General features: G+C 49.3%; 1 protein-coding gene across 2 annotated transcripts in view; it reads left to right on the forward strand.

The window, feature by feature from the left end:
• IL6R (interleukin 6 receptor) overlaps nt 1-15,879 on the forward strand; it is a 63,709-nt gene that overhangs the window by 25,914 nt on the left and 21,916 nt on the right. For both annotated transcript variants that reach the window (XM_031936165.1, XM_026447360.2), the window contains exons 5-7: nt 2,363-2,544; nt 2,833-2,999; nt 3,802-3,943. In XM_031936165.1, coding sequence (XP_031792025.1) covers nt 2,363-2,544; nt 2,833-2,999; nt 3,802-3,943 — 491 coding nt within the window. The remainder of the gene's footprint in view (nt 1-2,362; nt 2,545-2,832; nt 3,000-3,801; nt 3,944-15,879) is intronic.

Genomic DNA, 15,879 nt, shown 5'->3' on the forward strand with positions numbered 1-15,879 from the left:
ATGAAAAGTGCGGATTACCCATCTGTGAGTGATGCAGCTGCCATCAGCACTGTCAGCTTATGCCCCAAGCCTGGGTAGCTTCACAGTCCAGCGAAGGATACGCCTTGTTTGTACCTCAAAGGCCTGTACCATAGACAGGATTAGGCAGGATAGAGACGGTGGCTGGCAGCTTCCCAGGCCAGCCTGTGGAAATCTCTGTCATGTCTGACACTTCAACTGAAATACCTTTTTTTTTTTTTGAGATGGAGTTTCGCTCTGTCGCCCAGGCTGGAGTGCAGTGGCATGATCTCGGCCCACTGCAACCTCCGCCTCCTGGGCTCAAGCGATTCTCCAGCCTCAGCCTTCTGAGTAGCTGAGATAACAGGCGCACGCCACCACGCCCGGCTAATCTTTGTATTTTTAGTAGAGATGGGGTTTCACCATGTTAGCTGGGCTGGTCTCCTGACCTAGGGTGATCCACCTATTTCGGCCTCCCAAAGTCCTGGGATTACAGGCGTGAGCCACCACGCCTGGCTTAACTGGAATACTTTCCATGTTGACAGCAGGAGTGGGAGAGAGTACGGTGTCCGTGTTGCAGTGCTTGTCCTCCTCCTGAGCAGCCTCGAGCCTTTGCTTCCACCTGCTTTAAAGAGTCAGCATGGCCACTGGGCACCTTTGAAGTGAGGAAAGAGCAGGGGAAGTGGCTGTGAGAGCCTCGGGGGCTCCAGCCTCCACTGAGGCCCCACCAGGACCTCAGGCCACTGCAGGGCCTGGAAGAGACAGGCCCCTGGAAAGGGATTACTGGGAGCTCTGCTTTTTCTCTTGTGTGTCTGCTTTCATACCCTGGCCCAATTGCAGCACCATTCACTCTTTCTTCCACAGGCGTGGGTGAGTTCAGCCTCTGCCTTGGACCAGGCATGGTGCTGGGGCAGTGGGAGAGACGCAGGCCAACAAGACTGAGCCCTGGCCCTCTGACCCCGCCTGGGCACACACGTAATGCAGTCGGTGACCCTGCCTTTGTGGCTGGGTGGAAGCCTGGGTGGTGTTGAGGGGAGGAGGAAGGGGTTTTAACTCAGCCTGGAAAGGTTGGGTTTGTCCCATGTGCTGGACTCAGCAGGAGCCCAGGGTTCGAACCCAAGTCAGAGATGGCAGACTCGTCACCCCAGCCAGAGGGTGAGTGGCTGACGTGGCCTCATATCCCCACATGTGTCATAAGAGGGTGAAACCTCAGGTTTCCAGGCCAGGTGGGATGGTGACTGACTCACCTCGAATATCTTCAGTCACCCAGAATTCTTTTCTGGACTCACCTGCCAGAACCCCTCTAGCACTTTTTGCGTCTCTGGAGTGGCATTTCTGCTGGGTGTCTAGTCATCTGAGGACAGATCTTTTTTGTTAGTGCCTTAAAGCCTGGGTGGGGCCTCTCAATTCATTTCTACATCCCGTACAGTGCCAAGAGCACAGGCCCAGCGGGAGACCAGAGCTGGCCAGCCCACCAAGGCCTGAGCGATTGGCTGAGCCCTCCAGCCTAGCTCCCCTCACCCTTCGTGCCAGGCGCTAGGCTACATGTTTATATATATTTATAAATCCAGCTAGTTTCCTTATCTGTAGATTTTACATTAATTGCTCTTTTTTTTTTTTTTTTTTTTTTTGAGATGGACTCACTCTGTCGCCCAGGCTGGAGTGCAGTGGTGCGATCTCTGCTCATTGCAACCTCTGCCTCCTGGGTTCATGCGATTCTTCTGCCTCAGCCTCCCGAGTAACTGGGACAGGCATGCGCCACCACGCCAGGCCAATTTTTTTTTTTTTGTATTTTTAGTAGAGACAGGGTTTCACCATATTGGCCAGGTTGGTCTCGAACTCCTGACCTCATGATCTGCCCTCCTTGCCCTCCCAAAGTGCTGGAATTAAGGTGTGAACCACCACGCCCGGCCCTTATTTTTCAGTCTTAACAGAACCAGCCAGGCATGATGGCTTACGTGGTGCAACATGTTGCCAACAGCCTGGGCAACATGGTAAAACCCCATCTCTATTAAAAACACAAAAATTAGCCGGGCACACTGGGTAGGCTGAGGCAGGAGAATCTCTTGAACCTGGAGGTGGAGGTTGCAGTGAGCCGAGATTGCGCCACTGTACACCAGCCTGGGCGACACAGTGAGACTCCATCTCAAAAAAAAAAAATAATAATAATAATCTTAACAGAACCCCTACGAGATAGGTAGAATTAATGTTCCTGTTTGTAAATGAGAAAAGAAGACTTAGAGGTACAGGGCTCATGAGTCTGGAGCTGGGATTCAAACCCCGGGATTCCACTTCCCTCTTCTCTCCCCTCTTGAGTCTGTGAGAAACTGACAGGCGAGCCCTGCCCTTGTTTTGTGTCTAACAGTCAGAACAGTCCGGCCGAAGACTTCCAGGAGCCGTGCCAGTATTCCCAGGAGTCCCAGAAGTTCTCCTGCCAGTTGGCAGTCCCGGAGGGAGACAGCTCTTTCTACATAGTGTCCATGTGCGTTGCCAGTAGTGTCGGGAGCAAGTTCAGCAAAACTCAGACCTTTCAGGGTTGTGGAATCTGTACGTAAGCTCTTCCCGCTCTCCAGCAGTTTCCTTCATTTTTGATTTAATCCTTCTTATCGACTTCTCAGAGGGGCAGGGAAGGGGTGGTTGAGGGATTTGGTGAGTTGGTGGCTTTTGGGCGTTGCTTGCCGGGAGGTGTGGCAATGATGAAGCAGGCCCTTGTGGAGCTGTGCCTGGGGGGTGAACGGGGCTGGGTGGGGCCCTGCCTGCTGGGAACTCAGCCTACATGGGCTTCTCTACACCATATTTGCTGCTGCATAGGAGCCATGTTCCCTTTTCCCACAGTGCAGCCTGATCCGCCTGCCAACATCACAGTCACTGCCGTGGCCAGAAACCCCCGCTGGCTCAGTGTCACCTGGCAAGACCCCCACTCCTGGAACTCATCTTTCTACAGACTACGGTTTGAGCTCAGATATCGGGCTGAACGGTCAAAGACATTCACAACATGGATGGTAAATTTATGTTTTACTTCTGGTCAGAGAGGTGCCCCCAGATGCTTAGGCATAGTAGAAAGGGTACTAGAGGCCAGGCATGGTGGCTCACGCCTGTAATCCCAGCACTTTGAGAGGCCAAGGTGGGCGGATCACGTGAGGTCAGGAGTTGGAGACCAGTCTGGCCAACATGGTGAAATGCCGTCTCTACTAAAATTACAAAAAATTAGCCAGGCGTGGTGGTGCACGCCTGTAATCCCAGCCACTCGGGGGCTGAGAGAGGAGAATCCCTTGAACCTGGGAGGTGGAGGTTGTGGTGAGTGGAGATCATACCACTGCACTCCAGCCTGGGTGACAGAATGAGACTCCATCTCAAAAAAAAAAAAAAGAAAGAAAGAAAGAGTACGAAAAAGAAAACCACAGGCTCTAGGTCCTGCTTCAAAATTGGCTACCTTCGTTGCTTTGGATAAATGTTTTAAGCTTTCTGAGCCTTGGTGATATATCATTTATTAAATGAGAAAGATAATGCTAGGCCAGTCTCCTCTTCCCAGGCTTGCCTGTGAGGAGAGCAATGTGGGAAGAGATTTGGGCTATAAACATGTCAAGCATTGTGGCTTGCAGGATTCTGTAGTGCATGGGTGGGGCAGCTCCTGTGGGCCCTGAGGGCAACTCCCTCGCTAGTGGAGCCTCCGGGGTGGTGGGAGCCTCTAGAGGCCTCTGCCAGCTGAAGCACAGGGCTGGTCAAGGCACCAACCCACTGGGGAGATGCTTGCCCAGCACCACCCTGGACCCCTCCCCAGAGTCACTGTGCCCCCGCCCTCAGGTCAAGGACCTCCAGCATCACTGTGTCATCCACGACGCCTGGAGCGGCCTGAGGCACGTGGTGCAGCTTCGTGCCCAGGAGGAGTTTGGGCAAGGCGAGTGGAGCGAGTGGAGCCCGGAGGCCATGGGCACGCCTTGGACAGGTACTGGGTTGGGCACTGAGGAAGGAAGGGGTGTTTCAACTCTGCCATTGCATCAGGTATCCATTGCTATCTGACAAGTCGCCTCAAAACTAGTAGCTTAGGCCAGGTGCGGTGGCTCACACCTGTAATCCCAGCATTTTGGGAGGGAGGCTGAGGCGGGTGGATTGCCTGAGGTCAGGAGTTCGAGACCAGCCTGGCCAATGTGGTGAAACCCCCGTCTCTACTAAAAATACAAAAAATTAGCTGGACATGGTGGCAGTTGCCTATAATCCCAGCTACTCAGGAGGCTGAGGCAGGAAAATCTCTTGAACCCGGGAGGCAGAGGTTGCAGTGAGCCGAAATCACGCCATTGCACTCCAGCCTGGACGACAAGAACGAAACTCCGTCTCAAAAGAAACAAACAGCTAGCGGCTTAAAACGGCAATCATTTATCTGCTTGAGATTCCAAAAATACAGTCAGTTAGGCAGCTCTTCTGCTGGTCTTGCCTGAATCAGGAATGCAGCTGCCATCAGATTGAGATGGTCTGAGGTGGCCTTGGTCACATGTCTGACGATGGTGCTGGCTGGTGGCCCCGGCCCTTGGTTCTCCCTGTGGCTTCTCATCCTCAGCAGCCAGCCCAGACTCAGGGCAGGCGGGTGGGGATCCCGCCACCGCTGGAGGGATGCGAAGTTAGCCGTATTTAATCTAGGGCAGTCACTCATGCTTTTTATTTTTTTCAAATGTTAAAGGTAATAATAATTGCCATTTGAGGACTGTTGAAATTAGCATGTTTGTTGTAGAACATGAAAAATTCCAGAAAAATATGAAGAATAATTATCACCAGTAGTTTTACTCCCTAGAGAAAACCAGTGAGATCATGTTAGTATGCTGCTTTCCTTTTTCTAGCTGCATGTATGTGTGTGTGTATTTATATGTATAAACATAATATTCCCCATGTTGTCAATTACTTTTGGAAACTTATTTAGTAACTGCATCATCAATATATATTTTTTAAAGCTCCATGGAAATTTTTTTAAACTTAAATTTTTTTTTTTTTTGGAGACAGGGTTTCTCCTTGTTACCCAGGATGGAGTGCAGCAGTGCAATCGCAGGTCACTGCAACCTCTGCCTCCTGGGTTCAAGCAATCCTCCTGCCTCAGTCTCCTAAGTAGCTGGGACCACAGGCATGTGCCACCATGCCTGGCTAATTTTTAAAATTTTTTTTGTAGAGACAGGGTTTCACCATGTTGCCCAGGCTGGTCTTGAACTCCTGGCCTCAAACGATCCCCCAGCCTCAGAATCCCAAAGTGCTGGGATTACTGGTGTGAGCCACTGCACCTGGCTAAACTTTAAAAAATATACATATATATATATTTTGAGACGGAGTCTCACTCTGTCACCCAGGCTGGAGTGCAGTGATGTGATCTTGGCTCTCTGCAAACTCTGCCTCCGGGGTTCACACCATTCTCCTGCCTCAGCCTCCCGAGTAACTGGGACTATAGGCGCACGCTACCACGCCCAGCTAATTTTTGTATTTTTTAGTAGAGATGGGGTTTCACTATGTTGGCCAGGCTGCTCTTGAACTCCTGACCTCGCGATCCACCCATCTCAGCCTCCTAAAGTGCTGGGATTACAGGTGTGAGCCACCGTGCCCGGCCTAAACTTTTAAAATTGTAATCAAATGAATATATGCACGTGGCAAAGAAGTAATAAACAGCTTATAACATTGAGCAGTGGTCCCTTGTCCCATGCCTTCCATTTCTAGTCCTGCTTTCTAAGGAAGTTGCTTGACTCTTTCTGTTTCTAGTTCCTCTGTTGGTGCCCTCCTTAACTCTAAACAACAAGCTTATATGACTTTTTTTTCTTTTCCTGATAAAACCACTTGAGACATTATCTATCAACACCCTGCTATGAAAGGTTAGGATTTAGCAGACCTAGAATGCAGGAATCTCCCTGACCACAATCCAGAGGCTGGTCAGCCAGCCTCTGCTTGAATGCTTCCAGAGCCAGAGAGCTTACTACCTCTTGTAGCACTGTTTTATTTTTCCCAGTGTTTTTGTTGTAGAATGGCCTCCTGGCTCACTTTGGGGTCAAATGTTTCTAGCCCTGTGGCATAGTTGAACCAAATTAATCATTCTTAAATAACTCGCAGTTAGGAAAAAAAAAAGAGTAAGATACCCATATATTTGAGTAAGTATGGATAAAAAGGAAAGGGCAGAATTGACATCAGTCCCATCCCTACCCCTGCCACTTTCTCCCAGCCCTGGCCCCAGGGAGAGAAGGCTTTTATCTATCAGTTGCATATTCTTCTGCCAGATTGGATGGTGTGGGGTGATGGCTGTTCCTCCTAGCTGGCTTTGATCTATGGGGTCCTTGTCCCTTGTCTTTCTTGTCCTGGGGAGAGCCAGAGGAGTAGGCTGGGGCTTAGGGTGTAATCCTAGTTGGATGCAGTAATATCAAGTACAAGCTTCCATCTTTGTTGGCACTTTCCCTGTTCATCAAGAACAGGAGGCAGCTTTCTACTGGGCCCTCTCCTCAAAAGCTTTTTTTCTGCTCAGGCCTGGACAAGGAGTGGGGCCTAACTACTGTATCTTAGACCATTTTAATAAATCAGTGCATCCTTCAGGGTGGATCGCATTGACCTGTCCATGGTTTTCTTTGATTTGTGTATACTTTGAGCCAAATACACTGATTTATCTGAATGCTGAGCATCAGTATGGCTTTGGGGGCCTTTTTAAGCGGGGGGAAAATCAGCTCTAATGTCGTGCAGAGGAATAGGAATTCCAGATACAGGCTGACCCCTATTTTACCTTTTATTCCAACCGCTTAGTTTAGATAGTCACAAGCAGCTTGAAGCAATCTCATTTTGTTAGAAAGTTTCTTCGTCTAAAAATTTTCAAATTGTAAAATATACGTAATATAATATTTACCATTTATATTATTATTATTATTTTTTGAGATGGAGTCTTGCTCTGTCACCCAGGCTAGAGTGCAGTGGCGTGATTCAGCTCAATGCAACCTCCACCTCCCGGGTTCAAGCAATTCTCCTATCTCAGCGTCCCGAGTAGCTGGGACTACAGGCACCCGCCAACGCGCCTGGCTAATTTTTGTATTTTTAGTGGAGATGGGGTTTCACCATATTGGTCAGGCTGGTCTTGAACCCCTGACCTCAGGTGATTCACCCACCTCAGCCTCCCAAAGTGCTGGGATTACAGGCACGAGCCACCGCGCCCTGCCCATTTATATTATTTTTAAGTGTACAGCTCTGTGGCATTAAGTATCATTGTGCAACCATCACCACTTTACTTCTCCAGGACTTTTTTCATCTTGTAAAATTGAAACTCAGAATCTGCTAAACAGTAACTCTCCTTTCACCCACTCCTTCCCCCAGCTCATGGCAACCACCATTCTACTTGCTTTCTCTGTGAGTTTGACTACTCTAGGTACTTCATTTGCTTGACTGCTTGCTTGCTTGCATGCCTGCCTGCCTTTGTCTCTTTCTCTCTCTCTCTTTTTTTTTTTGAGACTGAGTCTCACTGTGTCGCCCACCCAGGCTGGAGTGCACTGTCGTGATCTTGGCTCACTGCAACCTCTGCCTCCCGGGTTCAAGCAATTCTCCAGCCTCAGCCTCCTGAGTAGCTGGGATTACAGGCGTCCGCCACCACGCCTGGCTAATTTTTTTATTTTTAGTAGAGATGGAGTTTCACCATGTTGGCCAGGCCGGTCTTGAATTCCTGACCTCAGGTGATCCGTCCGCCTTGGCCTTCCAAAGTGCTGAGATTACAGGCGAGAGCCACTGCGCCTGGCCCTCTCCCTCCCTCTTTTTCTTTCTTTTTTCTTTTCTTTTCTTTTCTTTTTTTTATTTTGAGATAGGTTCTCCCTCTATCACCCAGGCTGGGGTGCAGTGGCGTGCGATCATGCTCACTGCAGCCTTGACCTCCTGGGCTCAAGAAATCCTCCCACCTCAGCCTCCCAAATAGCTGAGACTACAGGTATGCACCACCATGCCTGGCTAATTTTTGTATTTTTTATAGAGACAAGGTTTCACCATGTTGCCCAAGCTGCACTCTAGGTACTTCAAATAAGTGGAATCAGAGAGTATTTGTCTTTTGGTTACTGACTTATTTCACTTAGCATAATATCTTCAAGATTTATTCATGTTATAACATGTGTCAGACTTTCCTCCCTTTTTAAGGCTGAATAATATTCCATTGTGTAGAGATACCATATTTTGTTGATTCATGTATTCGTCAGGGGACACTGGGTTTGCTTCCCCATTTTGATTGTTGTGCATAATGCTGCTATAAACATGGGTATGAAATATCTGTGTAGATTCCTGCTTTCAATTCTTTTGTGTGTATATACTCGAAGTATATTTGTGGCATCAGATGGTAATTCTAATTTTAAATTTTCTTTTTTTTTTTTTTTTTTTGAGACGGAGTCTTGCTCTGTCACCCAGGCTGGAGTGCAGTAGCCGGATCTCAGCTCACTGCAAGCTCCGCCTCCCGGGTTCACGCCATTCTCCTGCCTCAGCCTCCCGAGTAGCTGGGACTACAGGCGCCGGCCACCTCGCCCGGCTAATTTTTTGTATTTTTAGTAGAGACGGGGTTTCACCGTGTTAGCCAGGATGGTCTCGATCTCCTGACCTCGTGATCCACCCGTCTCGGCCTCCCAAAGTGCTGGGATTACAGGCTTGAGCCACCGCGCCCGGCACTAATTTTAAATTTTCATGGAAATGCCATGCCGTTTTCCATAGTGGCTGCACGATTTTACACTTACACTGGAGTGTATAAGGGTTCCAGTTTCTCCATATCCTTGCCAACACTTATTATTTTTCATTTTGCTGCAATAGTCCTCCTTATGGATATGAAGTGTTATCTCATTGTGGTTTTGATTTGCATTTCCCTAATGATCGATGTCTTTTTTGAGACAGCGTCTCACTCTGTCACCCAGTCCGGAGTGCAGTGGGGCGATCTTGGCTCACTACACCCTCCACCTCCTGGGTTCAAGTGATTTTCGTGCCTCAGCTTCCCAAGTAGTTGGGATTGATGTGCACCACCCAGCTAATTTTTATATTTAGCAGAGATGGGGTTTTGCCGTGTTGGCGAGGCTGCTCTCAAGCTCCTGACCTCAAGTGAGCCGCCCGTCTAGGCCTCTCAAAGTACCGGCATTACAGGCGTGAGCCACCACGCCCAGGCTGAGCATGTTTTCATGTGCTTCTTGGCCATTCATGTATCTTTGGAGAAATATCTATTCAAATAGAAAGTTCTTTCTTATGTGAACGTAACTCTGGCCTCACTGGCCCTTGCTCTGTCCTCAGGGATAACCGATGACAAATTTCCTAGTCTGCTCTCTCTGAATTCTTTTGGAGTTCCCAGACTTGAATCTGCTTGGGCTCTTCTTCCCAAGGTGTTACGTGGAATGGTCTGTGAATTCTTTACTTGTCTGGCCCCCTTCCTCTGATCTGGTCTCATTTGTGGATGTCCTTCTTTAAGTTGCTGACACCCTCCCTCTATTGGAAGATGGTGTGGTGGGGGCTGTCTGGCCAGCACTGGGTATGGTCTTCACTTTCCAGCCTCGGGTGGACATACTTCTGTGGCATGGACACAGCTTCTGTGGGAGCTCAGACAGAACAGTTGGTTTCTTCTCACATAAGGAGCGGAAGACTTTGAGCCCTCCACCCTATACATATGTGGTTTGAGGCAGGGGAAGTCTTCAAAACCTAGTGGTGAATATATCCAAGAAAGAAACCTGCTGCTCCCCTCTCTGCTGAGGGCAGAGCAAGAGGAACTTGGATGATTCTGATGCAAGAGGGGGATTCAGGTTGGAAATTGGCAGACAGTTCTGAAAAATAAGAGGAAGGTTAGAACGCTAGGTGAGGTGTTTGTTATGGACCACAGTTATTTGGCTGTTAGGGATGTGTCAGTGTACTAGACACTGTATCACCGTGTGGGGTGAGCTTACCCGCCCCAAGGACCTTCAGCTCTCAAGGCCCAGACAGACAGGATGCACCTGCCTCCCAGCCTAGGTGTGGGAGGGGTGGCCTTTGGCAGACACAGAGGTCCTGGGAAGCACCTGGGAGTCAGGTTGTATGACTTTGGTAAAGTTAGTTCAGCTCTCAGAGCCTCAGTCTTGTTATCTATAAAGTAGGGATGATAGCACCAATCTTGTTCCTTTCAGAGAGTTTTTGTGAGTCTGATGAAAAAATATTCTTTAGAAATGCCAAAGCATACTGCACATGTAAGGGGATCAGCAATTACAGGACACTGCTACTTCTTGGGAGGAGGAGAGTGGGACCAGAGGCATCCCAGAATCAGTATCCTGGAGGCCATCCTGAACTCACTGCGTTAGAATCTGGAGGAGGAAATGGAGTGGGCGGTTTGAGAAAGCTTTCCTGGTGGTTTTAGTATGTGCCTGAGAGGGCTGGAGGAGGGCGCATGCCCCACCGTAGTATATCTAATATGTAATAGATGGTGCTTACAGCGCGATAAGGCTGTAAGCAGACTGTTCTGTTGGGGCAGTTTACAGATAGCAGGAAAAGCTTCATGGAGGAGGTGACAATTGAATTGTGTCTTGAAGGATGTGTAGGAGGGTCCCAGATAGAAAATGGGGATTGTAGGCAGAGGGAACAGCAGGTACAAAGGCACGGAACTGTGAGCAAGGGGAGGGTGGCAGGGAGCTGCTTGGTGAGGCTGACAGATGTGTGGGTGGGTGGTCTGAGTGGGACAGGTGGAGGCCCGCCTTGGTGGGCCCCTGTAGGAGTGGAAGTGGAATGCCATAGAGGGGGGCTCTGGAGCCTGGACTTCAGCAGGTGCTGAAGGTACCCTTGAGGCTGGGGCTTGGCCCCCGCACAGACTGTAGCCCAGGACAGCCTTTTGCATGAAGTTGGGGGTCCCAGAGTCACTCTGTCGTAGCCCTGCTTTGGCCAGCAAGGCCAGGTCACATCTGTCAGCACCTGCAGCGGCAGCTCATGGAAATTGTGCAGGCTGGTACCCGTGGACAGGGTGCGTGGTCGGCGGCTTTCTCTCAAGTGGGAGTTCTGAATTTATCCTCTCCTGATGGGAGTTCTCCCTGTCACATCAACGTTGAGTCTGGGGGAACCACAAAATCATTTTCCTCTTTGTTTTTTTTTTTTAGAGATGGGATCTCACTCTGTTGCCCAAGCCAGAGTGCAGTGGCGTAATCATAGCTCACTCCAGCCTTGAACTCCTGCCTCAGCCTCTGAGTAGCTAGCACTATAGGCATGCATCACGATGCCCGGCTAATTTTTTAAAAAATAGTTTACAGAGATGAGGTCACCCTATGTTGCACAGGCCTTGAGTGATCCTCCTGCCTCGGCTTCCCAAAGCTCTGGGATTTATAGCCATGAGCCACTGAGCCAGGCTGGAGCCCCTTTTCAAAGAGGGCATGGGGCAAAATGCCTGGGAAAAGCCCATTAGGCACAAGGGGATTATTCCTTGCTCCTCACAAATTCCTTTAACTCCCTCCTTTATTCCCCAAGAATGGGAATCACACCTGTTGGAGGAGGTACTGCCAAAGGTTTGCATTTGCACATGAGGGGGTGCCCTGAAGCCAGGACTGAGCAGTCGGTCCCTTCAGCTATATATTATCTTCTCAAACTCTTTGGCCGTCCATTCTGGAGGAGTTTGTTTTGTTCCTCTCTGCAGCACTCCCAAGTGGGACATTCTGGGGTTACAGAGCCTCGGTTACACATTTCTGGAGAGATTTTGCCCTGTTCACTTCTCCATGTGGCATCCCCGAATTCCCTCTCGGCCCTGTTTTCTTCAGCTTTCTGAAACATTCCACTGGGGGCCCCGCCCACTTCTACTGCATCCCCTGCCACTTTGTGCAGAGCACTGACTCTGGAGTCAGGTAGCATTCGGTATCGTTGCTGCCCTTGCCCTTGACTAGCACGACCCTGGGGAAGTACCTCACCGAGACTCAGTTAGCTTACTTGTCAAGTGGAAATAGTAATGCCTGCCTCAAAAAACCCAAACCTCAGCCTTGCTGGGTTGTGAGTCTTCAATGAGATGAGAAGCAATTAGCACAGAGCCTGGCACATGACAAGGGTGCCATAAATGCCAGCAGGACTGCCTTTCACCCGTGTCTCCTGCCAAGCCTGTCTCTAGAGCTCTGGATTCATGTCTTCAACTCGGCTCAGACTTCTGGCCAGATCCTCCCTCCTGTGCCAGGTGCTCAGCATGACCCAAACCAAACATATCACACCCCTCACAGACCTCCCTGCCCTGCTTGTCCAGGGGACAGACGCCCCCCCAACCCAGCTACCCAGCCAGGAGCTTGCACATCACGCCAAACGTCTCTGCCTTGGTTTGGATTCTCACCACATCTCAGTAGTATCTAGCAGTCAGCTGTCCTGGTGCACTCCACTCTTTGTGCCTCTTTCCACGACCCTCCTCCCGCATCCTCCCCTTGCCTACCCACCTGACATCCCTGTGCACAACTGGGCGATTCCTAAACATTGGGATTTCATGGGTCTGTAAAACTTCAAAAACAATTCTGGGGACCAATTAAGATTGCCAGCGTTTTTTTTTTTTTTTGATGGAGTTTCGCTCTTTTTGCCCAGGTTGGAGTTCAGTGGTGTGGTGATCTCGGCTCACTGCAACCTCCACCTCCTGGGTTCAAGCGATTCTCCTGCGTCAGCCTCCCGAGTAGCTGGGATTACAGGCATGCGCCACCACACCCAGCTAATTTTGTATTTTTAGTGGAGACGGGGTTTCTCCATGTTGGTCAGGCTGACCTTGAACTCCTGACCTCAGGTGATCCGCCCACCTCGGCCTCCCAAAGTACGGGGATTACAGGCATGAGCCACCACACCTGGCCGGTTGCCAGCTTTTAATTTTACTAAGTAAGGACATAAAATGTAACAAGTGAGTGACAAATAGCTATTAGCATTTACCATCACCATAATTTCTCTTTCTTTTTTTTTGAGACAGAGTCTCGCTCTGTTGCCCAGGCTAGAGTGCAATGGCACGATCTCCGCTCACTGCAAGCTCTGCCGCCTCCTGGGTTCACGCCATTCTTCTGCCTCAGCCTCCCTAGAAGCTGGGACTAAAGGCGCCCGCCACCACGCCTGGCTAATTTTTTTGTATTTTTAGTAGAGACGGGGTTTCGCCGTGTTCGCCAGGATGGTCTCAATCTCCTGACCTCGCGATCCGCCCGCCTCGGCCACCCAAAGTGCTGGGATTACAGGCGTGAGCCACTGCGCCCGGCCAGCCATCACTATAATTTCTTAAAAGAAAAGATGCTTGGTTGGGCGTGGTGGCTCAGGCCTATAATCTCAGCACTTTAGGAGGCTGAGCGGGGAGGACTGCCTGAGCCCAGGAGATAGAGACCAGCCAGCTCCCATAAGGAGACCCTGTCTTTACAAAAAAAAAAAAGTTTAGAAAAAATTAGTCGGGCATAGCAGTGCATACCTGTAGTCCTAGCTAAGTGGGAGGCTGACATGGGAGGATCACCTGAGCCCAGCAGTTGGAGGCTGCAATGAGCTATGATTGCACTACTGCACTCCAGCCTGGGCAACAGAGCCAGACCCTGTCTTAATAACAAAAAACGACCCTGCTTTAACTGCCCCCCACACCCACCCCCCTAAATGAGGAAGGGTGAAACCTCAGAACGAGGGGCGCTTTTGGCACCCAGACACCATGGAGATGTACACACAGCTTTTTCTGAAGCTTCTCTCTGCAGACCATCCCGAGTGGCGTTTGGGACCCAGCTGGAGGTGAGTCATTTCTCCTCAGGAGGCTTCTCAGTGAGGTTTATTTATTTGTTTCTGTACGAATAGAGGAGCAGTGATGAGCTGTCTGTTGGGTGGTTGAAAGGCTGTGAGGAAAGGTGTGAAGTAGGGTCTGCTGGCTCAGCATGGAGGAGCTGCCTGGTGCTGCTGAGCCTGTGGGTCCCACGGTCTCTTCTCCCCTCTTCCTGTGGCTTTGTGGTTCATTCCCACTTTAACCCCAGCAACCTGAGCCGCCAGAGGTTACTGGGCATTCTCTGGGCCACAGGCTGTGTTGGGGGTCAGGACTGTGGGTAGAAACTTTCTTCCTGAAGCATCTGTCTTGAGTATAGTATGGGGAGCCTTTTAAAAACCCTAATGACTGGGTCTTATTTCCATGGTTCTGCAGTGACAAGCAAGGTGGAGCCTACAAGGCTCCAGACGAAGCTGACTCTGGCTGGGTTTGGCAAACTGCTGGGCCGCATGAGCATCCGTGGGCAGCCGTATTTTCTATTTAGGGCTGCCCCATCTTCTTGTTTTCTTCTTCTTCTTTTTTTTTTTTTTTTTTAGAGACAAGGTTTGACTATGTTACCCAGGCTGGTCTCAAACTCCTGGCCTCAAGGGATTCTCCCGCGTCAGTCTCCCAAAGTGCTGGGATTACAGGTGTGAGTTCGGCCTGCTCGTCTTCTTTGTCTTCTGATTTTAGCTTTCATTCTAGCGTCTCCATGCCCTCGGGTCATGCTTTAGATACCCTGGGCTATGAGTGTATGACTGTTCTCTGCTGGGCTGAACTGAGCTGGGAAGAACACAAAGGAATAAGAAACTGGGTCCCGCCCATAAATTCTAGGTTCAATTCTGGTCACACTTGCTGTGCGGCCTTGAACAGGTCGCTTTCCCTCCCTGGGCCTCTGTTTCCCCTCTGTACAATGGGAAGAGTGGATGCATTCTTATACTCCCTCTCGTGCTGCGGGTGTGTGGTTTCCCCCTTACTGGTGACAGCATATTCCAGGAATTCTGGAAACCCTCCCCCATGCAGAAGAGCAGCGTCACCCTCTCCCCGCCTCCTTGCTAGTCCTTCTTTTTTTTTTTTTTTTTTTTTTTTTTTTTGCTAGTCCTTCTTACTCCTGGCCCAGTGAGGCTCATGATTTTTGTATAAACCATTCTGTGGAATTTTAGAATTCTTGATGGAAAAATGATGAGCTGACAAGAAAATATTTTGAAATCCAGAGCATTCCACTCACTGCTTGTTATGGTTAAGGCCCAGGCTTTCGCTTGGATGCTTAGCCTCCTCTTGCCTTGGGGTTTCTGCAGAAACACTGTTCCTGTGGAGGGGGAGGGAGCCGTGAGGGTGCCTGGTCCACATCCCTGCTGCTGCAATGTATACTAAACCCACACAGGCAAATGAATATTTGTTTGTTATATATTTTTTATTGCAAAAAGGTGCATAGAAGGAAATTGAAATAGTGCTTATCTCTGGTGATGTGTATCTTTCCATTTTCTTCTTCCTGTGTACAAATATATAGTATTATTATATATACTGTATTACACAATAAATAATCATAAAAATATATTTCTTTAGAAAGTTTGGATCAAAATACATGGAATTTTTCTTGTCTTGCATTTTTCATACAGCATATGTCATGTCTTCAATGTTTTTCTAAAATATTTTTGGCCGGGCGTGGTGGCACATGCCTGTAGTCCCAGATACTTGGGAAGCTGAGATAGGAGGATCACTGAAGCCCAGAAGTTAAAGCTACAGTGAGCCATCATCATAGCATTGCACTGCAGCCTGGCGACAGAGGGAGACCCTATCTCTGAAAATGTATAATAATTGGCCAGGCACAGTAGCTCATGCCTGTAATCCGAGCACTTTGGGAGGCAAAGCGGGTAGATCACCTGAGGTCAGGAGTTCGAGACCAGCCTGGCGAATATGGTGAAACCCTGTCTCTACTAAAAATACAAAAATTAGCTGGGTGTGGTGGCGGGCGCCTATAATCCCAACTACTTGGGAGGCTGAGGTAGAAGAATCACTTGAACCCAGTGGGTGGAGGTTGCAGTGAGCCAAGATCGTGCCACTTCACTCCAGCCTGGGCAAAAGAGTGAAACTCCATCTCAAAACCCAAAAAAACCCAAGCAGTCAGTCTCAAAAATCCGTTTTCAATTACTCTGTTCTGCTGGAAAAAAAAAAAAAAAAAGATACATTAAGATACTTTTTTTCTTCTATGC

Source organism: Piliocolobus tephrosceles, chromosome 1 (genome assembly GCF_002776525.5).
Source record: "Piliocolobus tephrosceles isolate RC106 chromosome 1, ASM277652v3, whole genome shotgun sequence".
In the NCBI taxonomy this organism is placed as follows: domain Eukaryota; kingdom Metazoa; phylum Chordata; class Mammalia; order Primates; family Cercopithecidae; genus Piliocolobus; species Piliocolobus tephrosceles.